Below are 23775 nucleotides of genomic sequence, written 5' to 3' on the forward strand. Positions count from 1 at the left end.
GTATACCTAGAACCTACCACAATGCCTGGCACACAGAGGGTGCTCAGTAAATATTGAATGAATGAGTTGTGTGGCACAGGCCCCATGAGGAATTGGGTGCTGGGATATATATGTTGTAAAGAACTAGAAGGAACTCTGCATACAAGTTGATTAAGGGAAGGATGACACCAGAAATTCAAAGTCATCTGTCTTTAGGACTGTCAGATAATAGAAGTCCACTTCCTCTGGCCCGTCTGTAAGGTTTAAAAAAAGCAAGGGATTGGATGTGTTTGAATCCTCTCTACAGTTTTGTAGATGAAGGTTTAGAGATGAGATTAAGGCTATCACACCCCAACAGATACACACAGTGACTACATTGATGGTATCTGCTGTTCCCCATCGTTGTTGTCCTTTTTTGCCTTCCAGATTAAAAATCGGATATAAGATTGTAGACATTTTATAATTTGCAAGGCATAGAGGATGTTTCTAGAAGACTCCAAAGTATGGCTCAGCACTGGTTTGGAGCAGTTCTGTGATTATGTAGGTTAACATCTTATCAGTGTTAATCCACTGAGATTTATTATGAGCATTTGTTATCACATTTAGATTTATTATGAGCATCTGAGTATTATTCACTTTCAAATATAGGTAAGCATTCTAGATGTCACCAAGTTCCATTAGTCAAAGTATGCATTTGTAATTATTGCAAAGTAAAATGTTGGACTAATCAATTATTATGAAAAGCTATGTATTGGAGACAACAATTTTCAATTATTGAGTAGGGAAAGATACTGACAGTTAATGTGAATGTTGAGGTAGTGCAAATACTCGATAACTTTATGCTAAACATTCTTTCTGAGTCAAAAAATGTGTGGTTATTTGTTTTGCGGCATTATTTTGTTAATAGGTAACTACTACAAAATTCAAGAAGTGGGGAGCTGTCACCAACCAACAAAGCCCTTAAAATTTGCTTTTGGCTTCAGTAGGGAGTTGAGAAAACTGTTAGCTGAGGCTGGAAGAATAATGAGGAAGTTGCTTTATTAAAAAGCTTTTACGAAACATTTGATAAAACAGCTGCGTATGGTATCTTGGAAAACAACATACCTAATGAAAGGTTATCTCCAGGCAAAATGTCTAAAGCGCCACCTGGTGGCTTTCAGCTATATGGGTTAAAGTGCTACATGCAAGAAAGAGTTGGGCTTTAGAGAGAGGAGATGGTTAGGTTGCAAGCAGAAATTAAAGGAAATACAGAGAACCAGAACTACTAAAGTGGAAAACTTGCCATCTTACCCTCCAGCCACCCTGGTTAACAAGGTGGCATAAGTGAGGTGTGAGGATGTGTCAAACATCAAGATTAATGGTCTCACTTCTGCACCTCTTGTATTCATGTTCCTTTACCGTGTGACTTTACAGTTTCACTAAAAAGGCAGGTTTTATTTCATTGCTTATGGATGATGAGTTTAGCCAAGTGACATGCTTTGCCAATGGGATGTTGGGCTTGAAAAAATACTTGAGGTTTTTTCCACTTCCTCCCTTGCTCCTTTGCCTCCGTTGTGAGAACAGCTCCATCCCCACTGGAGGATGGAGACTCCGGAAGCAGAGCGACATCACTCCAGTTCCAGCCCAGGCCGTCCTTTCTCGGATGACCCACAGCCAGTGCCAGACTTGGGATAAATAAAGTGAACTGTATGCCTCTGAGGCATTGTGATTTTCTGTTACACATCATTATTGTGGCAATTGATATAATCTACATAGTGTACAGAAGTCACCTTAATTTATGAAAAAGTATGTGAAGAAAGTGTTAGTGAAAAGTGGCAGTGGAAAACAACTTACTTTATTCAATTAAATGCCCAAACAACCTTCAAGTGGAGGATAAACTTGAAAGCAACTTATTAAAATGATTATTATAGACTGCCATTTTTTTAAAAGGATTTTTGATATTTGTCAAAGCTATAAACCCTAAATCAAAGTTCATTCTGAAGAAACTCATATAACTGAAAAAACTCCCAGATTTTATGTCCAAAGTTGTAATATCATTCTATGTGCCACTTGAACTTGTGTAGTGAAGGTGTACAATATAGTGTCTGCAGGTATCGTCTAGAAGCTGACAAAACTGAGAAATTATTTTTTCCTGCACCCTGTCAAACTTTAAAATGTAGACTTCTGAAAAATTTAAGCAAAATTATAATAAATATCTTTCGATAAAACTTCAGATTTATCTCTCTATCCCAGTTCACCCTATGATAGTGATAATAGGGACCTTGATTTGAACAGATACTGATTTTAATACTCATCTATTTGATCAAAATGTATATTTAATTCAATGTACCTATATTTTTATAGAATTTAAAATTATAAATTTATTCTGTTAAGTATCTCAAGATGTGAAAGACATCTAGGATGAAACTCATTTTCATTGATAGTGGATGTAATTTTATATATCAGAGAGTCTTGGTAATTTTTCTAGCTTATGAAATTAACTACATATATTACCGTTAACTTGCTAACGTTGCAGAGACCTCACATTAGTGAGATGTCCGCTCTGCTGTATTGTTTTTGCTTTCATTATTTGCATTTTCAATCCTTAGTTTCTTTATAGAAATCTTTTAAACTAATTTCTCCATTTTCCAAGGATTTTTTTTTCATTAAAACTATCAATTTAAACATACCCATAGAAAACCCAATTTTTCAAAATATACTGAAAGCCAACAGTCACTTTTAGAACTTCCACACTGTGGAACTTATTCTTACTCCTCAGAATGTCGTGTATGATGTATGTGTCTCAGGACTCTAATAAATGGCTCGGTGTGACACTGGAGTCACAGTATACAGTATAAATCAGTAATTAGCAATTTATTTTTTTGAAAAAAAATGAATAGAAATAGAAGTTGTACTATTTTATTTCTGCACTCCAGTGGACCCCCCCACTCCCGCCCACCCCTTTTGCTTTTTCTACCACAGGTGCTGGAATACCTTTAAATACCATGCATGGCCATGTGTCCCACGCTTGGCTAATGAGATGTGAGCATCTTTGACTGAATGAGGGGGTTTCCAAAAAAGCTACGTGTAACAGGGTGAAATCAAGTAAAATGTCTTTTAGCTCTTACCCTTCTTTGTCCTGCTTGGAACACTGGGACAGAAAGGAGCTGCAAGCAAAGCAGAATTGATGTAAAGGGCCTCCCCGGTCTCAGTTATCATTAGTTTTGTACTGTGCATTTCCAGACTTCTTCTATGAGAGCAGTAAACTTCTCAACAGTATGTTCTCTGAAAGTCCTTTTTTTCTTTTTGCAGCTAAATATTTTCTTAACTGATATAATCATGTTGCACTGTTCTGGTTCATTAACATAATATGTCCAGCATCATGGTTAGATAAGATCCAAGCTATGAAGGTGCATAGGAAATAAGCATTTCTTTGATTCAATATAAACATTTTATTTTGGTAATTCCAGTAATGTCTGAGGAGAAGGCAATGGCACCCCACTCCAGTGCTCTTGCCTGGGAAACCCCATGGATGGAGGAGCCTGGTGGGCTGCAGCCCATGGGGTCGCTAAGAGTCGGACACGACTGAGCAACTTCACTTTCACTTTTCACTTTCATGTACTGGAAGAGGAAATGGCAACCCACTCCAGTGTTCTTGCCTGGAGAATCCCAGGGACTGTGGAGCCTGGTGGGCTGCTGTCTATGGGGTCGCACAGAGTCGAACACGACTGACGCGACTTAGCAGCAACAGCAGCGGCAGTAATGGCTGAGTATCTGAGATTATTAGGAGAGTTGCATGATTAGATTATTTAAAAGATTTAAAAATCAGTTTTAGAATTGTTAATTATATTTATTTTTCATATTATTTGGATGACAGTATTACCTTCAAACTTGTGTTATATGGGATTTTTGTTACTACAGATGACACCTTTCATAATACTTCTTCATAATGCCTTTCTTAGAGCAAAACTTTTAATTTTGATGATTAATTTATTACTTTTCCTTACACGAATCATACTTTTGGTATCCACAGTAAGAACTCTGCCTAGCTGTAGGTTATGAAGATTTTTCTCCTAAAAGTTTTATAATTTAATGTTTTATATTTAAGCCCCTGTTCCATGTTAATTTTTGTATAAAGTGCAAGGTTAGGTCTTTGGATGTCAGTTACTCCAACACCATTTGCTGAAAGGTTGTCCTTCTTCCACTGAATTGCTTTTGCATCTTTGCCAACTATCAGATGGGGGCTTCCCAGGTGGCTCAGTGGTAAAGAATCTGCCTGTTAGTATCATATTTTTAATATAAAGAAAATTTGGATAAGCAAATAGTTAATTTATCCAATAATACAAGAAATATAAAATGGCTATTGATACCCTCAACTATGAAAAATGACCAAATAAATCATTTAAAATTTCAAAAAAAAAAAAAAAAAGAATCTGCCTGTCAATGCAGGAGACGCAGGAGAAACAGGTTCGATCCCTGGCTCGGGAAGATCCCTTGGAGGAGGAAATGACAACCTGCTATGGTATTTTTGCCTGAAAAATCATGGACAGAGGAACCTGGTGGGCTCCAGTCCATGGGGTCACAAAGAGTTGGACACGACTGAGCATGCACGCACAACCATCAAATGTGCTTTAATGTACTCCCAAGGATACATTAATGACATTTGACATTTTCACCTCTTTTTACCCATTCTGGTCTTGCTTTCCGAAGGACTGTGGATCCTATTGAACCTTCTGTCTCAGCAGGCAGTCTCCTAGTTGTGGTGCCACGGAGGGCTGGTGGGAGTGTGCACTCAGCTTCCCACGGGGCCCAGCTCTCACCACCCTGCTGAACAGAGACATGGACCGAGACGTGGGGGGGCAGCACAGCCCCCTTCCTGGCAGGAACGGGCCCTGATTTGCCTTGTTTGTTGCCTACAATTGCAAATACAAGCTCAGCTCTTCACTTGGTCCTGATGACACCGGGGCAGCAAGGGGACGTGCGGTGCTGACCGGCCCCACGTCCCACACCTGGTTTCCCCTCCCCGATGCCACCTAGGCCCGGAGGCCCAAATTCCCGCTGGGCCCTGCTGACTGCAGCCAGGGTGCACCGGTTTCCTTAAGTAATGCAGACGACCACAAATTTGGTGGCTTGGAGGAACAAATTTATTCTCCGTTCCGGAGGCCGGAAGTCGGAAATCCAGGCCTCCGCAGGGTCACAGTCAGTCTGAAGGCTCTAGGGAAGAATCCTTGTTTCCCTCTCAGCCTCTGGCAGCTCTGGGTGTCACTCGGCTTGTCGCGGCACGTCATTTCTGCCTGTGTCTTCACACGGCCTCCTCTTCTTCACACAGCTCTCCCATGTGCATCTCCTCTGGCGCATTTGGGGTTGGACTGAGAGCCCACCCAGATGATCCAGGGTGACCTCATTCTGAGGTTCTTAATTACATCTGCTGAGATCCTTTTTCCAAATAAGATCACAGGGCTCCAGGGATTTGACAAGGACACACCTTTTGGGGTCACCACTCAACTCACCACAGAGGGGAGGCCATTGCAGCTGGGTGGGGTGGGCAGCTCGGCATTTGCTGGGCTGCGGTGACACCGGGGATCATGGAGGCTGACTGATGAGCAGCCCTTCCTTGAACTAGCTGGTTAATTCATAGTGCTGCCAGGTGGGGCTGGAAGCTCATTCTGCCACTGGCTCCCACTGCCACCACCGCGGCCGGGATGTCAAGGCTCCATACCTGCCTTTGCCGGTGAAGGTGGATAGGGAGCTCCTGCTTAACCTTGCAGATGCCAGGAGGTGGAGCGGCTGCAGTTTTTAGGTTGGTGTTTGGCTACACTTCTGTTGGGCCAGCCTTCTGTGTGTGGACACTCCTACGTGAGGAGCAGGGGAACAGGCTCTTTCCTAAAGCCTCCCTCACCTCTTCTGATTTCTACTTGCCATTCAGCGGGGCCAGGTTGGAGGCTTCTGCAGCACCCCGTCTCAAATATACAGACGGTAATAAGGGAACCCAGGGAACTCTCTGCTGGGACATTCCTCAGGTGCCCAGGTTCTTGACCAGTTTGCCGCCTTCTTTCCATCTAAGCTGGAGTCTTCCTATGCTTGTCTGGTGAGTGCAGGGTCTTCTAGTTTTAGGAGGAAAGGCTTGGGAGGAATGGGCTGCTACATTCTGTCCAGACCAGAAATTGATTCATGATTCAGCTCCTGATGCCAGATTGTTGTTTGGTCGCCAAGAGATTTTGTGAGATTTTGATCCGAGATTTTTGTGACCCCATGGACAGCAGCCCACCAGGCTCTTCTGTCCATAGGATTTCCCAGGCAAGAAAACTGGAGTGGGTTGCCATGCATTCCTCCAGGGGATCTACCTGACCCAGGGATTGAACCCGTGTCTCCTGTATTGGTAGGCAGATTCTTTACCACTGATTGATCAGGGAAGCCTGCAGGTTCCAGATATCAACTGTCAAACATTCTAGTGGACTTCTTTTCAATTTTTAGGTTCATGTTTCCTACAGTTATCGATTTAAGCAGTAAGTAAAAGAATTTAACATATATTTTAATCTTTAATTAATGCTGACTTCTGATTGTATATACTTTCTTATTGATGCTTTTTTGCAGAGAATTTTCCAGGAAAAAAAGCAAAAGATAAAAGTGCATTAAGAACCCTTATTATTTAACATTATTCTTATATGAGATTAAAAACTATATTTAATGCTGTTCTCTTGTACAACTGTACAACTGTGTGGTCTTATTTTCACGAAGTACCTTCACTAATTTGTTCAAGAATACTGTTTAGAAGAGTGTCACAGTGTTTATGCATACTGACTTAGAAGCAAAAGGCTGTAACTGCCACACATGATTTCAAATGGCCTCATTTCTTTAGGAATGATGAATGCCCATTACAATGATATCTATGTCTTGATGGAATTTTTTGTGTCTTTAGTCCATGTTTTACATTGAGCATGAAGCTTACTAAATTGGAAGGCATGGTTGCTTCAATTATTGATGGGGCCAATCAAGTTTCCCTTCATTTCTGTCTGAACAAACATCACTAGTTTGGAATATGCTGGATTCCTGTAAACAAAGGAAGAGTTAAAAAATATAAAGAATTTTTAAGTTTATCTATTGAATTTACAAGCTTATAAGGAGCAGGATTCTTATTCACCATTGACTGCCAACACAGTGCTTATGACGGGAAATAGTGACTGAAGGAAGGAAAAAACGTGGAATGATTTGCATACTCAAAATTATTTTACATAAAAATATTAAGTAGTCAGACTATGTCTTAAAGTCTTCAGTTTTAGTTATCATTTCTTCCTTGTCATTTTATCGACTTTTTAAAATTATAAAAGTAAGGTATGCTTATGAAAATTTAAACAGTAGAGCATTTTCGTAATTCCCCTTCATTTGTTCCCCAGTCACTATTTATAGCATTGACTGTATCTTTTCAGATTATCATCTATGGATATACAAAGATAACACATGTGTACATATATGTTTATGTACCCTATATATATGCACATGTATATTCTTAATTTTGCAAAAATGAGACATATTTATTTTTCTGGAACTAGTTTCATTTTCCTCTTCGTATGATACCATGCACCTCTTTCTGTGTCATAAGATCAGCTTATGATTACATATGGTATTTCATATTCTATTAACCAGTCCTCTATTGACTATCATGGAGTTCTTACTTTTTTCCACAATAAATAAAGCTGCAATAAAACACCTTGTAATATATCCATTTGCACCTCTAGAAATATTTATATTGAGTTTCTAGGTCAATGTTTTTGTGTATTTAACATTTTGAAATGTTACCTCCAAACTACCTTCCAAGAAGACTGTAGTATTTTATATTCTAACCCAGTGAACTTCAAACTAGAGGATATGAAGACTTGCCAAGGGGTATGAGAGGCTGAATAACATTTAAGGGAATAAATTTTCAAATCTCTGACTTCCACGTACCTTTTCCTTAAACTGATCTGAGAATATATCTCTGATGGACATGCCAGCTTTTGTCCCACCAGCCAGATCACACCAGCCTTCTTTATAGAACCTTCTGCTTTATAGAACCAAGGGATGTCTGTCATCTCCCCCAAGTAAGACTGAATGGTACTAAGGTGCTTTACTCTGGCATATAAACATGAGTGTCTAAAGGAAAAATTCAGTCAATTGGAAGTGAGTTAAGAAAGTGAATGATGTATTGACGGTAATAAAACCTTATCAAGTGATGTCAATTCTTTGCTTTCAATAAAATTTAAGGATCTAATTGAGTTGTCAGATGATGTCATTAAAAACAATTTTTGATTATAGGTCACTACATAACATGCAATATAACTCAGAAAAATGTCAAGGGATTGTGTGATGGTACTAGAGTTCTCCTCTCCACGCTAACCCACCTGTTCATGTGAACAAAGTTTCTTATACTTACGTTCATAAAAACGCAATGAAGGAGTAGCCTTGATGTCGTTCTGATGGGATATCTAGAGTAGGCCTTGTGTCCCATGTTTTTCACAGTTAAGTGAGTGTAACTGATAGAAGCATGGACTCTCGAACCAGGATGCATAGTTTGAAGCTGAGCTTTGCTGTCACCTATGTGTAACCTTGAGAAAGTTACTTAATTTCTCAGGGTTTCCATTTTCTTTTCTGCAAAATGGGGATAGTAAGATGACTACTTTATGGGGTTCTTGTGAGGATCAAATAGTTGACATTTGGTATCTGTAAATTGTAACAGTGTCTGACAGTAAGTGCTAAGTTTTGCTACCAATAAGTGTTTCCAATAACAATTTGCTTTTACATTTAACAATTATGTAATACATTTCTATTCTGAATGGGTAATAACAATTTAAACCAGTATAAATAAACTTATTTTAACATTTAGATACTTCAGCTCAGTTCAGTTGCTCAGTCGTGTCCAACCCTTTGCGAACCCATGAATTGCAGCACGCCAAGCCTCCCTGTCCATCACCAACTGCTGGAGTTTACCCAAACTCATATCCATTGAGTCGGTGATGACATCCAACCATCTCATCCTCTGTCGTCCCTTTCTCCTCCTGCCCTCAATCTTTCCCAGCATCAGGGTCTTTTCGAATGAGTCAGCTCTTTGCATCAGATGGCAAAGTATTGGAGTTTCAGCTTCAACATCATTGCTTCCAATGAACACCGAGGACTGATCTCCTTTAGGATGGACTGGTTGGATCTCCTTGCAGTCCAAGGGACTCTCAAGAGTCTTCTCCAACACCACAGTTCAAAAGCATCAATTCTTTGGTGCTCAGCTTTCTTTATAGTCCAACTCTCACATCCATACCTGACTACTGGAAAAACCATAGCCTTGACTAGATGGACCTTTGTTGGCAAAGTAATGTCTCTGCTTTTCAACATGCTATCTAGGTTGGTCATAACTTTCCTTCCAAAGAGTAAGCGTCTTTTAATTTCATGGCTGCAATCACCATCTGCAGTGCTTTGGGAGCTCCCCAAAATAAAGTCAGCCACTGTTTCCCCATCTATTTGCCATGAAGTGATGGGACCGGATGCCATGACCTTAGTTTTCTGAATGTTGAGCTTTAAGGCAACTTATTCACTCTCTTCTTTCACTTTCATCAAGAGGCTCTTTAGTTCTTCTTCACTTTCTGCTATAAGGGTGGTGTCATCTGCATATCTGAGGTTATTGATATTTCTCCCGGCAATCTTGATTCCAGCTTGTGCTTCATCCAGCCCAGCATTTCTCGTGATGTACTCTGCATATAAGTTAAATAAGCAGGGTGACAATATACAGCCTTGATGTACTCCTTTTCCTATTTGGAACTAGTCTGTTGTTCCATGTCCAGTTCTAACTGTTGCTTCCTGACCTGCATACAGGTTTCTCAAGAGGCAGGTCAGGTGGTCTGGTATTCCCCTCTTTCAGAATTTTCCACAGTTTGTTGTGATCCACACAGTCAAAGGCTTTGGCATAGTCAATAAAGCAGAAATAGATGTTTTTCTGGAACTGTCTTGATTTTTCAATCATCCATCGGATGTTGGCAATTTGATCTCCGGTTCCTCTGCCTTTTCTAAAACCAGCTTGAACATCTGGAATTTCACAGTTCACGTATTGCTGAAGTCTGGCTTGGAGAATTTTGAGCATTACTTAACTAGCGTGTGAGATGAGTGCAACTGTGCGGTAGTTTGAACATTCTTTGGCATTGCCTTTCTTTGGGATTGGAATGAAAACTGACCTTTTCCAGTTCTGTGGCCACTGCTGAGTTTTCCAAATGTGCTGACATATTGAGTGCAGCACTTTCACAGCATCATCTTTGAGGATTGGAAATAGCTCAACTGGAATTCCATCACCTCCACTACCTTTGTTCATAGTGATGCTTTCTAAGGCCCACTTGACTTCACATTCCAGGATGTCTGGTTCTAGGTGAGTGATCATACCATCGTGATTATCTGGGTTGTGAAGATCTTTTTTGTACAGTTCTTCTGTGTATTCTTGCCACCTCTTCTTAATATCTTCTGCTTCTGTTAGGTCCATACCATTTCTGTCCTTTATTGAGCCTACTTTTGCCTGAAATGTTCCCTTGGTATCTCTAATTTTCATGAAGAGATCTCTAGTCTTTCCCATTCTGTTGTTTTCCTCTATTTCTTTGCATTGATCAGTGAGGAAGGCTTTCTTATCTCTCCCTGCTATTCTTTGGAACTCTACATTCAAATGGGTATCTCTTTCCTTTTCTCCTTTGCTTTTCACTTCTCTTCTCTTCCCAACTATCTGTAAGGCCTCCTCAGACAGCCATTTTGCTTTTTTGCATTTCTTTTTCTTGGGTATGGTCTTGATCCCTGTCTCCTGTACAATGTCACAAACCTCTGTCCATAGTTCATCAGGCACTCTGTCTATCAGATCTAGTCCCTTAAATCTATTTCTCACTTCTACTGTATAATCATAAGGGATTTGATTTAGGTCATACCTGAATGGTCTAGTGGTTTTCCCTACTTTCTTCAATTGAGGTCTGAATTTGGCAATAAGGAGTTCATGATCTGAGCCACAGTCAGCTCCCGGTCTTGTTTTTGCTGACTGTATAGAGCTTCTCCATCTTCGGCTGCAAAGAATATAATCAATCTGATTTCGGTGTTGACCATCTGGTGATGTCCATGTGTAGAGTCTTCTCTTGTGTTGTTGGAAGATGGTGTTTGCTATGACCAGTGTGTTCTCTTGGCAAAACTCTATTAGCCTTTGCCCTGCTTCATTCTGTACTCCAAGGCCAAATTTGCCTGTTACTCCAGGTGTTTCTTGACTTTCTACTTTTGCATTCCAGTCCCCTATAATGAAAAGGACATCTTTTTTGGGCGTTAGTTCTAAAAGGTCTTGTAGGTCTTCATAGAACTGTTCAACTTCAGCTTCTTCAGCGTTAGATACCTAAGGTCACAGAAATTAAAACAAATTTTAAAAATTAGGTACTTATTCTTATAGAGGTATGATAGAAAATAAACAGTGATTGATAAAAGAACCCAAAGCATAAAATAAATTTTATTTGGATAAAATTATGCAAGGGAAAAGGAGTAAAAATATCAGATCAAGCAGAAAAGAAATGATATAATATTTCTGACTGTTAAAGGTTATGTTTTGAAACTGATAATGTAGTGGTAGGTTTCAAGTTGTTACAGTATTTAGGTTCTGATGAATGCACTTAGAAGGGTGATATAAACATTTTTTTAAAGTGTCAAGATTTATTGTATGCTGGAAATTTCACCCTCTTGATATAATGCTATGCAAAATTTTAATATCAACTTAAAAATGTGCAAGGCAATATACAGTTTTACAAAATTCTCTTAGAGGGGTTTGAAGACCACTGCTCCAACCAACCATACGAGCATCTATTTTCTTAAACCCTTTCCCATGCAGAATTTATACTATTTTTACATTGTCTCAAATGGCTGGACTCACTAGCAATTTGTATGGCCTTAAATCTCTGTGTGAATTTAGGGCTTTACTAGGGCTTTACTTTTACTTTACTAGGGCTTTACACACTTAACAAAGCTTTTCCAAGATTTACTGGAGAGTACGTTTACTGTAGATAATATGTTTTATAAATTTACTATAAGACTTGAGCTGCACAGAAGGAAAAGGTACAGAAGAATGACTTTTTTGCCAGTACCCTTCTCCAGCAGGTTGCTAGGCAGAGTTCCCACTCTGGGTAGAATATCTAAATTAAAGTTTCTCTCTCTCTCTCTTTTTTTTTTTTGCAGTGGCAAGGGAAAGGTGACAAGGTGCAAGAAGGGGACTTTGCCTGTGAAGCACCTTTAGGTTGTGTAACTTCCCAACCAGAGTCCCCACTAGCAGCTGATTCACCTACCTGATATGGAGTAATAATTTTTCCCTTGTTTTATCCTTTCCTGCTGTGGAGAATACAGCCTTGGCTATATATTCAAAATTGATGATGGGGAGAAAGACTACATTGTCATCATCATCATCATCATCATCTGAACCAATGATCCTGTCCATCAATGTAAATATTTATGGATTTCTTTTAGTTCTCTAATTCAGTAGAAAATATTAAGGAATATAGGTCTAAATGTCATTTTGACTTCCTTCACATACATATTTGTCTCCTACTGAGTTGTTTACATCTGACCAATATAAAGTTTTACATGTCGTTTTATGTGTCAGTATCTCTTATTTAATATAAAATCACTTAGCAAATATGTAAGGAATTTGTAGAATGATATATATTGAATTAATATATATATGCATTTACAGAATATGTGTATTGGATGTCACCATCTTATCCAGTGGCTGGCCACCTGTGGGCAGAGACTCATCTCTAATTTCTCCAGCTCTTCCCCCTCTGAATTTACCTACTGGTGGCTTATTATGCAGGTATCTGTTCACAGTAAGTAGTCCATTGGAAAGAATATATTCAAAGTAAAGCGTGATTCATTGCTGATAAATGTAACTATTATAATTCTAGAGAAATTTATTTTTCATTTGCAAAAATCCGTTAGTAATTCACAGAAGTGACTAATGGAGAAACATAAAACATCAGGTTAAGGTTAATTGGAGGGCATGATGATGTCTTTGAACATGTGACTAGTGCCAGAAACCGCAAATTATACTTTATAGGGAATTATGTATTCTGATTATACTTAAGGTGAAAAATACTTGAAAAATGATTTTAAAAATTGTATTTAGGGGCATTTTTCCCCCCAACAGGATATACCAGAAAATATTTCTGATGAGTTAGTTAGCAAGTTAGAGACTGAACTAAAAAACGGTTAAACAATAAATATATGGAAATAACACTTACTCTTGCACAGGTAAACATATATAGCCACAAGCATGGTTATAACCTTGGATGTAACTTGAGGATGGAGGATATGCTGGAAAATCCACACTAGTAGCTAAATGAAGAAAAATTAAAATGAAACTTATGCCACAAAGATGAAAAATTCTGTTTCCAGTAGCATATTTTCAAAAATGCATGACATAGCATTTAACACTGACACTAATTTTAACATAGTTACGTATTTTTGCACACTTGAGTGTGTACACAGGCCAAAAATGAAAAAGTATCATGCTACAAGTACTAGCATGAAAAAGTATCACTACTGTCCTCTCAAACTTTTTCATGCTAGTACTTCTAAAGATGCTGCTACCTTTTACATACAAGAACTGTCAAAAGTATAATTTATTTACTTTCTGAGATCTGAAGCAGAAATTACAAAGAAAAAGACTAATCTACTAGATTTTTTTTGGTTTATCATTTTTTACATAAAATATTTGATGTGTTATTTAGCCTGTCAATAGAGGTAGTTTAAATGCTCTTTTCTGCCAATTCCCTGCAGCTAACCTCAATGTATGATTAAAAATCAGTAGATTTTGTTTTAGGAATTATGCAGTGTAGCTGCGATACTGCATGTGAAGGTAGAAGGGAAGAGATCTGATTACCATCACGTTTATGATAATTATAGATACTCTTCCTAAAAACATTTTAAAATATGTATTTCTTTAGTCTGTGCAACTGAATCCTGCTCATCAGAGAATTTTCCTATATGATTTTAATATACATAATCACTTCGGTAGGAAATACAACATTAAGCTCTAGTTAGGAGACAAATGTGGCTGTATGCATTTCCCATTTTCATGATCTGTTCCATCATCTTAATAGAGCCAGTTACGTTGGCAAAATGGTACTGCCAGAATTGATATTAACATATTTTTTCTCTGTTTAAAATATGGAGATTATATTTGTCTTTATTTTTTTAACTTGTTACATTCCACAAACAAGTATAGGTCTTTTGTGAGGCACACAGTGTGGTAGTTAGCACAGATTCTGGAAAATCAGAAAGACTTGAGCTGCTGATTAGCTATGTAACTTGATTTCTGTGAACTTCAGTTTCCTCACTGGTGAGAAAATGCATGCACAGCATTTAGCTAAAAGCAAAGTACATAGTAAGCTAAACAACAGTGGAAACATTAAGAAGAAAACTATCAGTGTTCATCAAAAACTCATTCAAAGAAAATCACTTAAAAGCAAATTCAGTAGTGATCACTGAATGACTGATTATAACTATTCATGGATTTTATCTTCTATTTTTTGACCTTCCCTCTGACCACCAAAAATGAGACATAAATAGAATGGTTTCAAGATAGACAATAAGAGATCAATAAGAGATCTCTGATTCAAACGGACAGTACTTTGTATTATAGGCAGTGAATAAGTTTTTATGTGCCCTCATTTGAAAATGAAATGACTGACAGCTGTATGAAAATATACGAGACAAATATGTGAAAGAGATGAACATCAGTCCCCAGTGGTATATAGGGTCAACAGAGCTAATTGTGTGCCTAAGTGCTATTAGCAGAGCTATTACTTGGTCTTGTACTCTGACACTTAAGAGTCCTACAAGCGGAAAAGAGTAATTAACAACAGTAAACTGTCCCTGTCCCCAAGCAGTTACAGTAGGGGAAACTTCACATAGGAATAGCAAGATTAAATTGAACTGCAGAGGAAAAAAAAGGGCTCTAGGCTACTACTGTCCTACCAGTCCCTTCACCATAAATTATCTTGAGTTCTAGGAGTCCAAAGATCTCTGGGGTGTAAACTGGTATGTTTTAAGTGAATAATGCAAATAGGAAGTGGTTACACATTTGCATTTTACAGAGTGACACATTTTTGGCTGGGTGTGGGGGGTAGGATAAGGACTGGAGAAGTAAATGGCAACCCATTCCAGTATTCTTACCTGGGAAATCCCATGGACAGAGGAGCCTGGTGGGCTACAGTCCATGGGATCACGAAGAGCTGAACACAACTTAGTGACTGAGCAACAAGCAATGGAAAAGAGTATGTTAAAACTTTCAGTTTTTAAAAGAAATGTAAGCACATTTATGAAAAGAGCTATCTAGTGGAATTTTCTTCAGGAGTTTTATCAGTTTTTAGATATATCCATTCTACATATTTAAATATAAAAGTATATATCCAAAGATCCATTTTGTTTCTTGGTAGTTTTGTAATGTATGCTGTGAAGGTTTAGCCTGCAAGTATCTATCTATATTCAGTGCTGCAGGGTATATGCTGCAAAAAGGCCAGGAGATGCCACAATCATTGACTATGATGTAAATGGCACCTCCAGAATTAGGTTAAAAACTTCAGGCTTACCTACATTATACATGTATTTATTGGTCTCACCAAGTAAATACAAGAATAATTAATTGAAAATATTCTTTCAAACTGTGAGTTAAAAGAAAAAAATTTATTAATTACTTGTAGTAATTCCCAAGTGTGGGCAAAATGTTTCAACTTACAACTGATAACATCCATATTCCCTTCGTAGTGCTTCAAAGAGACTAAGTCGATAAAGTCTCGGGGGGAAATTGAGCCCATGGCAAAACTTTGTGTAATGGTATGACATATGAATGTATCATGAAACAAATCAAATCATAAAGATTGCAACAATTATTTAATATCTGTTCTTTGTACTGCTCCCCAAAGAATTTCACTGCCTAAGGTTGGCCTCTTTTTGGAAAAAGCAGGGCTTTGAGGTTTTAAGAATTTATCACCAAGTCAGGTTGCATTTTCAGTGTTAAAGAAATATTAGATGTGTAATTATAAGTGCAAGGCAACAAAAGCAAAAATAAAAAGAGTGGGACTACATTAAACTAAAATACTTCTGCATAGCAAAAGAAACCATTAACAAAATGAAAAGGCAACCCACAGAGTAGGAGAAAATATTTGCAAATCATATGTCTAACAAGGGGTTAATATAAATTATAAATATAATAAATTTAGAAAAGAATCTTGATATTATCTAATCTTAGAATTTTTAGATGAAGAAATTGAAGCCTAACATTAAGTTACATGTAGAACTAGAGAGATGTATAGAACTAGAACCCGGGTTTCCAGATTTCCAGTACAATAGTGTGTCTGCTACTCCACACTGACTAGGTAGTATATTCAGAATAATATATTGACTTAGCAGCCTGTGGTGTAAAGCCTAAAATTAAAGACCAGTATATGTGCTGCTTTGACATCTGTTAAAATTGGGAGGGTCTTGAATGGCTAAACTGCAAGATCCTCTCTCCACTCTGTTCCCATAGATAAGAGCCCTTAGTCTAACAACCTTTCTTATCAGCAGGATAAGACACAGTTCCTACTTATACCTGAGTAGTGGGTTTCAGTTCCCTGCTACCCTGGGGTCACCTCAGCTTCCTGATACTACAAACCCTGCCGTGCATGGCCCCTGGTTACTAACTCTGTTACTGAGTGCAACTCCCCTGTCACACTGCGGGGCATGGCGTGTCCTGGAGAGCTTAGCTGAGCCACTCCAGGTATAGCTGCCTCAGCATCCATTTTGTTTGGCCAAGCAGCCTGCAGGGGCTTAAACTAACACCAGCTCTCTCCCGTAAGCACAGCCTAGATAATAGCCCCAAGAGTCACAAGCAAATGTAAGTTCCTGATATGACTTCCCCAACAGCCCTTCTGATCAGCAGTCTCCCACACTTCCCAGGGCCTTCCCCTTGTGAGCCCCTTAGATCAGACCCCCTGTGTAGTTTACCAAAATCCTGCCCTGTTTGGTTCCAAATGATCAATCTGGCCTTGGCCTAGAAACCCCAAAGCACTCTACCCACAGACCCTAGTAAAGGTGTGAGTCCACCTCTGTCTGCACCCTGCCTTGACCTCCCCACACGGAGCTCTTGACGTGTGCTGTGCACTTCCTCCAGGTCTGTAATAAACTTCTCTATTTCAATTTCTCTTGTGGTCATTTGCTGAACCTGGCTCACCACTGGCACCCTGTGCCCCACCAACAAATGTTAATTTAGCAAAGTCTTAATAGCCTTCCTTTCCTGGGCTGTGATTAGGATTCATCAACTGCTGTTGATCTTATTTGTCTAAGTGCTGGTGTTAAGTGTTTGTTTGACCACCGCCATAACCCTAGAGCAGGAATCCCTTCCTCACCAATGGGGTGAATGGGTCAATTAAAATGCACCCTTGCAAAATGAATGCTACAAACATTCATAGGAAGGCAGAAAAATTCTGCTCATTGTGTAATGTGATTCAGAGATATTATGGTATACTGAAAAAGACATCAAATCTGAATCAGGAGATCAGTATAAGTCCTGGTTCTACCATACACTGTCTGTGTTGACCTTGGGCAAATCTAAATTTCTCTGGCCACCTGATGTGAAGAACTGACTCATTTGAAAAGACCCTGATGCTGGGAAAGATTGAAGGCGGGAGGAGGGGACGACGAAGATGAGATGGTTGGATGGCATCACCGACTCAATGGACATGAGTTTGAGTAAACTCCGGGAGTTGGTGATGGACAGGGAAGCCTGGCATGCTGCAGTCCATGGGATCGCAAAGAGTAGGACACGAATGAGCAACTGAAGAACTGAAATTTCTCTGAATATGTTTTCAAGTCTTTTGATGCCAAATCTACCATACTTTCCGTTATTATAGCTGACTTGCAGCAAAAACAGAAATATCTGAAATGCTAATGAAACTCTATAATTAGTATTATACACTTATTAATGAAACAATCCAATGTTTGCATTTTCCTTTGTGATAGACCAAGCGCAAATCCTAGGAGGGCCACAGACACGTGTTCTCTGTGGACAAGAACTCCAGAGCCCTTCCACAAGATGAAAGTACCTTCCCTTCCCAGGCTTTTCTACAACCTCACCCTCTTCCCAGATTTTAAAATCAGTTTAATAGAAGGAGGTACAGTTAACCTACAGAGTTCTAAATAAACGGTAAAGTGATGGCAGGTATGTGGGACATTTGTTTTGATGAGTGAAATGGGCTTGGGAGACTTGAAGAACCAGACTCAAGTGATCTGGAATTTTACAAATGCAACTGTTTGTAAAAATCATAAAGGTTTGCATTCTGCCAACATTCTTCACCTTTACCACTTCCTTCTAATAAAATTATTAGCCAAAATATAGAACTCACTTTTTAAAAACAGCCTACTAAGGTATAATTTACGTATCGTGAAGTCTAGCAGGCTTCGTAAGTAACGGAGTGACACGGTACCGGGCCAGAGTTCGCAGACCCTCAGCTGACTCCTGTCTTCTGTTTCTCCCTCTTCCTACCACATCTCAGTCTCTCTCATTCATTTCCTCTCCTCCTGAGCTCTCAGCGTGCCCTTGCCTCACCCTGCTCCTCTCCCCTTCTAAGCCCTATTTGCCTCTCGCATTCTGTCTTCCCTTCTCTCACCTCTAGGACTTTAACTTTCTACTCCATTACTTGTATTTTTCTTTTCTTTGTTTTCGTTCTTCCTCTTCATCTCTGAGATACTGTATTTGAAAGTGTTTCTAAAACCACAACCATTATAATGTTATTTCACACATGCTTTTAAAACGTTACATGTTATTTGTTTTTAAGTCCTTAACAGTGTCTACAATGTTATCTAGTAGATAAATCTACTGACTGACTTCCATCAACAAGGCATGCTTAATCTTTTTTTCCCCTTGATGGAGGAGGCAAATCCATGAGTTCAGTCCTCTCAATAACCAAAGGCACACATCTGCAGGGAGCTGACCAGATTCAGAATGTGGTAGGCACTAAAAACAGAATAAAGCTAACTGGAATTGAACTCTCAATTAATAAAGAAAAAAGTTTTAAGCTTTTTATAAAGATATCAACTTGATTTGAATATATAAAATACAGATGTAATAAACTGAAATCACTAAGATATAAAAGCTAAAACTACATTAATACAGTAAAAGTCCAACATTAAACAATAAATTACCAAATCAATCTTTAGTACCATGTTGTACATTTTCAATGATTTGTCCCATATGACTCCGTTTTCAGATTTGAAGAGGAAATCAGATACTTTAGATGTCAATTCTGGAATCATTCCTTCAACACGATATCTATGGTTAACAAAATAAAGAAAATTCAAAATTTAATTCAATTTAGCCTAAGATGAAAATGTGTTATTACAGTATAAAGCACACTCATTTAACAAATGATATAAAGAAAATTTGAAGGTAACATTAGCAATTTAAAATACTAATATTCAACTGTAAGTTGTTGCTTAGTTGCTAAGTCATGTTTGACTCTTTTGTGACCCCATGGACTGTAGCCTGTCAGGCTCCTCTGTCTATGGGATTCTCCAGGCAAGAATACTGGAGCACGTTGCCATTCCCTCCTCCAGGGGATCTTCCTGACCCAGGGATCAAGCCTGTGTCTCCTGCATTGGGAGGTGGATTCTTTACCACTGAGCCACCAGGGAAGCCAGTAACAGTTTTATTTAAATATGCATTGCAATAGTTAATATAAATTATTTAAAAATTCGTTTTTCAACAAATTTTGTTTGTACTGTTTCTATAGTTGTCTTTTCTAAAAACAAATTATTTGGCTGCACTGTCTTAGTCGCAGCACCCAGGTGGGCTCTTTGTTGCTATGTGTGGGCTTCCCTCTAGGTCTGGCTTGTTGTCTCCAGAGTGCACAAACTCAGTAGTCTTGGGGAGTGTTTAGTTGCCCTATGGCTTGTGGGATCTTAGTTTCCCAAGCAGGGATTGAACCACGTCCCCTGTATAGGACAGGGATACTTAACCACTGGACCATCAGGGAAGTCCCTATCATTGTCTTTTTAAAGGGACTACTTTCATTTAGAATTTTTCTAAACTCTTTCTCATAAACTTTTACGTGCTGTATTTATCACAAGCTTCAAGTAACTGATGAGATGCTTGTGTGGTTGTGCAGCATCTTGTGGCCTTAAGTCTTAATTTAAGAATGTAATATGATCTACAGAGGTCAGAAAACTTTTCACTAAAGAGCCAGATGGTAAATAATTTGGCTTGGCAGACTTCATGTTCTATGTTGCAATTATTCAACTTTATTAGTGCAGCAGTGAAACAGCCATAGACAATATATAATAAATGGGGCTGTCTGTATTATAATTAAACTGTCAGTTTTCACTCCAATCCCAAAGAAAGGCAATGCCAAAGAATGTTCACACTACCATACAATTGCACTCATTTCACATGCTAGCAAGGTAATGCTCAAAATCCCTCAAACTAGGCTTCAACAGTACGTGAACTCAGAACTTCAGATTTACAAGCTGGATTTAGAAAATGCAGGGTTTTAAAAAACTAGAGATCAAATTGCCAACATCTGTTGCATCACAGAAAAAGCAAGGGAATTGCAGAAAAACATCTATTTCTGCTTCACTGACTTCTGCTAAAGGCTTTGACTGTGTGAATCACAACAAACTGTGGAAAATTCTTAAAGACATGGGAATACCAGACCACCTTACCTGTCTCCTGAGAAATCTGTATGCAGGACAAGAAGCAACAGTTAGAACTGGACATGGAACGATGGACTGGTTCAAAGTTGGGAAAGGAATAAGGCAAGGCTGTATGTATATTGTCACCCTGCTTATTTAACCTCTATGCAGAGTACATCATGTGAAATGCTGGGCTGGATGACTCACAAGCTCGAATCAAGATTGCTGAGAGAAATATCAACAACCTCAGATATGCAAATGATACCATTCTAGAGGAAATCAACCCTGAATATTCATTGGAAGGATTGATGCTGAAGCTGAAGCACCAATACTTTGGCCACCTGATGGCAAGAACTGACTCATTGGAAAAGACCCTGATGCTGGGAAAGATTGAAGGCAGGAGGAGACGGGGATGACAGAGGATGAGATGGTCGAATGGCCTCAGTGACTCAATGGACCTGAGTTTGAGCAAGCTCCAGGAGATGGTGAAGGACCAGGAAGCCTGGCGTGCTGCAGTCCATGGGGTCAGAAAGTTGGACACGACTGAGCCACTGAACAACAACCCCCCCACCCCCATCAAAAGAAACTGAATCAAATTTGGTTTTCTAAATAACATATCATGATCAATAAATGAATAACTCTTAAAAATATGGTTTAAAAAACATATGCACAATTTCCCTTAGTGTATTTGAATTTGAAACAACAGGTTCCTAAAAAATATCCTTAAAAGCAGCTTATAGAAAAAATTATAAAAGAATCTGCCTGCCAATGCAAGAGACTCAGAAGACATGAGTTCGATCCCTGCGTCGGGAAGATCCCCTGGAGGAGGAAATGGCAACCCACTTCAGTATTCTTGCCAGGAAAACTCCATGGACAGAGTAGCCTAGAGGGTTACAGTTCATGGGGTCGCAAAGAGTTGGATACAACTGTGCAACTAAACGTGCACGCACGTGTACACACATACACACACCACACAATATCCTTAAAAGCACTTACAGAAAAAATTATATGTATTAGCAAGAGAAATATATTGGGGAAATAAACTTTAAGTGGTTCACTTAATAGAAAGGTGAAATGTTGAAAAGACCACAAAATACTCCTAAGAAAATACCAATCTGTTTTTACAGTAATTAGTTCTTGAAGTGGAAATTTCCTAGCTTTGTGAAGTATTCACTAGAAGTGATTTTTTTTTTTCTGTCTTCAGGTTTGAAAATCAGATGGTACATATTACTCTATTTTTATTAATCCATGTTTCAACCAAGTGACTTTATAAGTAATTTCTATTTCCTGTTCACTATCCAATAATGTCTTATAGTTGGAGAAGGCAATGGCACCCCACTCCAGTACTCTTGCCTGGAAAATCCCACGGACGGAGGAGCCTGGTAGGCTGCAGTCCATGGGGTCGCTAAGGGTCGGACGCGACTGAGCGACTTCACTTTCACTTTTCACTTTCATGCATTGGAGAAGGAAATGGCAACCCACTCCAGTGTTCTTGCCTGGAGAATCCCAGGGACGGGGGAGCCTGGTGGACTGCCGTCTATGGGGTCGCACAGAGTCGGACACGACTGAAGTGACTTAGCAGGCAGCCAGGACCTTTTCATTTGCCAAGAAAAAAAAAAAAGGGATGGTTAAGCCTAGTGGGCTAGAGAGGGTGACGAGATGACAAGAGCCAACGGCAAGACTCCAGTTGGACAGTATTACCTGGTGATGTAACACTGGTTGAGCAGGAACATGTTCAGATGGGATAATGATCAAGGATATCTTCACCCACAGGGTCAGTGGAAAATAAACACAAACCAATATTGAGATGGCATCTTTTTCTGATAACACCACTCGGTCGAAACCGGATTCTTCCCACCTCTCATCCTGTCCCAGCCTTGTAGACAGGTTCCCATATGTTAAGTGGCTCTTTACATCTGTTTGTATAATCTCCCTCTTTCTGGGCTGCCTGAGTGGGTCCCCAATCCGTGGTGGGTCACTGCCATTCTTCCCTGGGAATCAAGGTCCCCAAGGACTTTGTTAAGTCGCATCGCAGGCCCAACTCCCTCCTCCAATTCCGCGTCTGCTTTGAACGCAAGGGGGCCGGTGGGGAGACCAGGAGAGCCGGGTTCACAGAAGGGAAGGGGAAGGCGCAGAGGAAGGGAGGGAAGAACGTGGTCTGGGGAGCGGCCTCCTGGGCCGCGTGGCTGTCTTATCCTGGGAGCGGGTTTCTGAAAGCAGGGAGGCCAAGCGTGTGGGAAGGACAGGACTGGAACGGAGGGGCTAGCTCTCAAAAGACTGAAACGGAAGCCGCCAAGGTTCCAGGTCCCCCTTTCTGCCCAGTTCCTTCTTGAAGCCTCGGGAAACTGGCCGAAGGAAACTCAGCCTGTCATCCGTTGAGACCGGCCGCGCGGAGGCGTAATCAAGATCGGGAGGACGTAGCGCGTGCGGGTCAGCAACGCTGAGGTAGCTCGGGAATCTCCGCACCCAAGACGACCCGGAAGGAAAAACTACACTTCCCAGCGGCGACCCCGTTCTCTCCGCCCTCTACCGAGCACCACGCATGCGCAACGCGAGTCAGCGCCATGTTGGGTCAGTTTGAAAGCGAGCGCGGGCGTAGCGCTGGCTGTGACGGCGGAGGGAGATGGGAGCGAGCTGAGGCAGAGGCGGGGCGGCGACCCGGTCGGGATGCTTTGCCGCGTCTCCCATCCGGTGACACCCCGAGGCTTTCATTGGAGAGCTGTGGACGTGTGCGCTTTTCTCGTTTTTTTTCGGGCCTTCGTCGGTGAGTTCGGCCCGAACGGCGGGTGTATTTTCCAGGGGCGCCCCATCGTTTGACAGCCTGAGGGGAGGGGAGGGCTAAGGGAAAGATGGCGGGGTGGGAAAGGGACGACGTCTCCCGAGGCAAGGCGCGGGCTGAGAGGCCGGGTGGAAAGCGGGCAGCTTCAAGAGGAGAGGCTCGGAACGGGACGGAGGGGGCCTGACCTGGCCCTCGGGCGCTTCCGGAGACTGAAGCGGGCGGGGAGGGAGGCTCTCGGGCTTCGGGGGCCGCCGCCTCTCAAAGACTCAGCCCACCCACTCCTGTTGTCTGATAAACGGTTTAGACAAGCCTGTGTCTGTGACGGCGGCGTTGGGTGGGCGGGCGGGGGA

General features: G+C 40.3%; 2 protein-coding genes across 43 annotated transcripts in view; one reads left to right on the forward strand and one right to left on the reverse strand.

The window, feature by feature from the left end:
- Window positions 1–5084: 5084 nt before the first annotated feature.
- STARD6 (StAR related lipid transfer domain containing 6) lies at window positions 5085–23715 on the reverse strand. Of its 8 annotated transcripts, XR_014074716.1 has the most exons (9): window positions 23611–23691; window positions 22348–22637; window positions 19162–19288; window positions 18845–18973; window positions 15154–15230; window positions 13218–13311; window positions 10881–11329; window positions 8369–8583; window positions 5085–7008 (listed from the first exon to the last, which is right to left on the reverse strand). XR_014074716.1 is itself a non-coding variant. In XM_081562216.1 (5 exons), the coding sequence occupies exons 2-5, from the start codon at window positions 22377–22379 to the stop codon at window positions 11322–11324; spliced, it is 261 nt and encodes an 86-aa protein (XP_081418342.1). In that variant the 5' UTR covers window positions 22380–22407; window positions 23611–23691; the 3' UTR covers window positions 10667–11321. The 8 variants fall into 8 exon arrangements, 2 of the variants coding, with proteins under 2 accessions (XP_081418340.1, XP_081418342.1); XR_014074721.1 differs by lacking the exons at window positions 15154–15230; window positions 18845–18973 and having other exon boundaries at window positions 22348–22407; window positions 23611–23715; XR_014074720.1 differs by lacking the exons at window positions 15154–15230; window positions 18845–18973 and having other exon boundaries at window positions 23611–23692.
- Window positions 23120–23775, forward strand: part of C14H18orf54 (chromosome 14 C18orf54 homolog) — a 32670-nt gene continuing 32014 nt past the window's right edge. For 32 of the 35 annotated variants that reach the window (XM_081562182.1, XM_081562179.1, XM_081562184.1 and 29 more), the window contains exon 1: window positions 23221–23410. The gene's annotated coding sequence lies outside the window, so the exon portion shown is untranslated. The other 3 variants (XM_081562190.1, XM_081562168.1, XM_081562202.1) reach the window with 1 other exon arrangement.

Source organism: Giraffa tippelskirchi, chromosome 14 (genome assembly GCF_054371585.1).
Source record: "Giraffa tippelskirchi isolate mGirTip1 chromosome 14, T2T-mGirTip1v1.2.pri, whole genome shotgun sequence".
In the NCBI taxonomy this organism is placed as follows: domain Eukaryota; kingdom Metazoa; phylum Chordata; class Mammalia; order Artiodactyla; family Giraffidae; genus Giraffa; species Giraffa tippelskirchi.

What these genes read in the sequence shown, in the direction of transcription:
- STARD6 (XM_081562214.1), bottom strand. Translation starts at nt 19,272, where the DNA reads ATGATTCCAGAATTGACATCTAAAGTATCTGATTTCCTCTTCAAATCT. An exon ending in TGGTACTAAAGATTGATTTG is followed by an intron (nt 11,330 to 19,161) that starts GTAATTTATTGT and finishes CTGTGACCTTAG; the next exon opens with GTATCTAACGCTGAAGAAGC.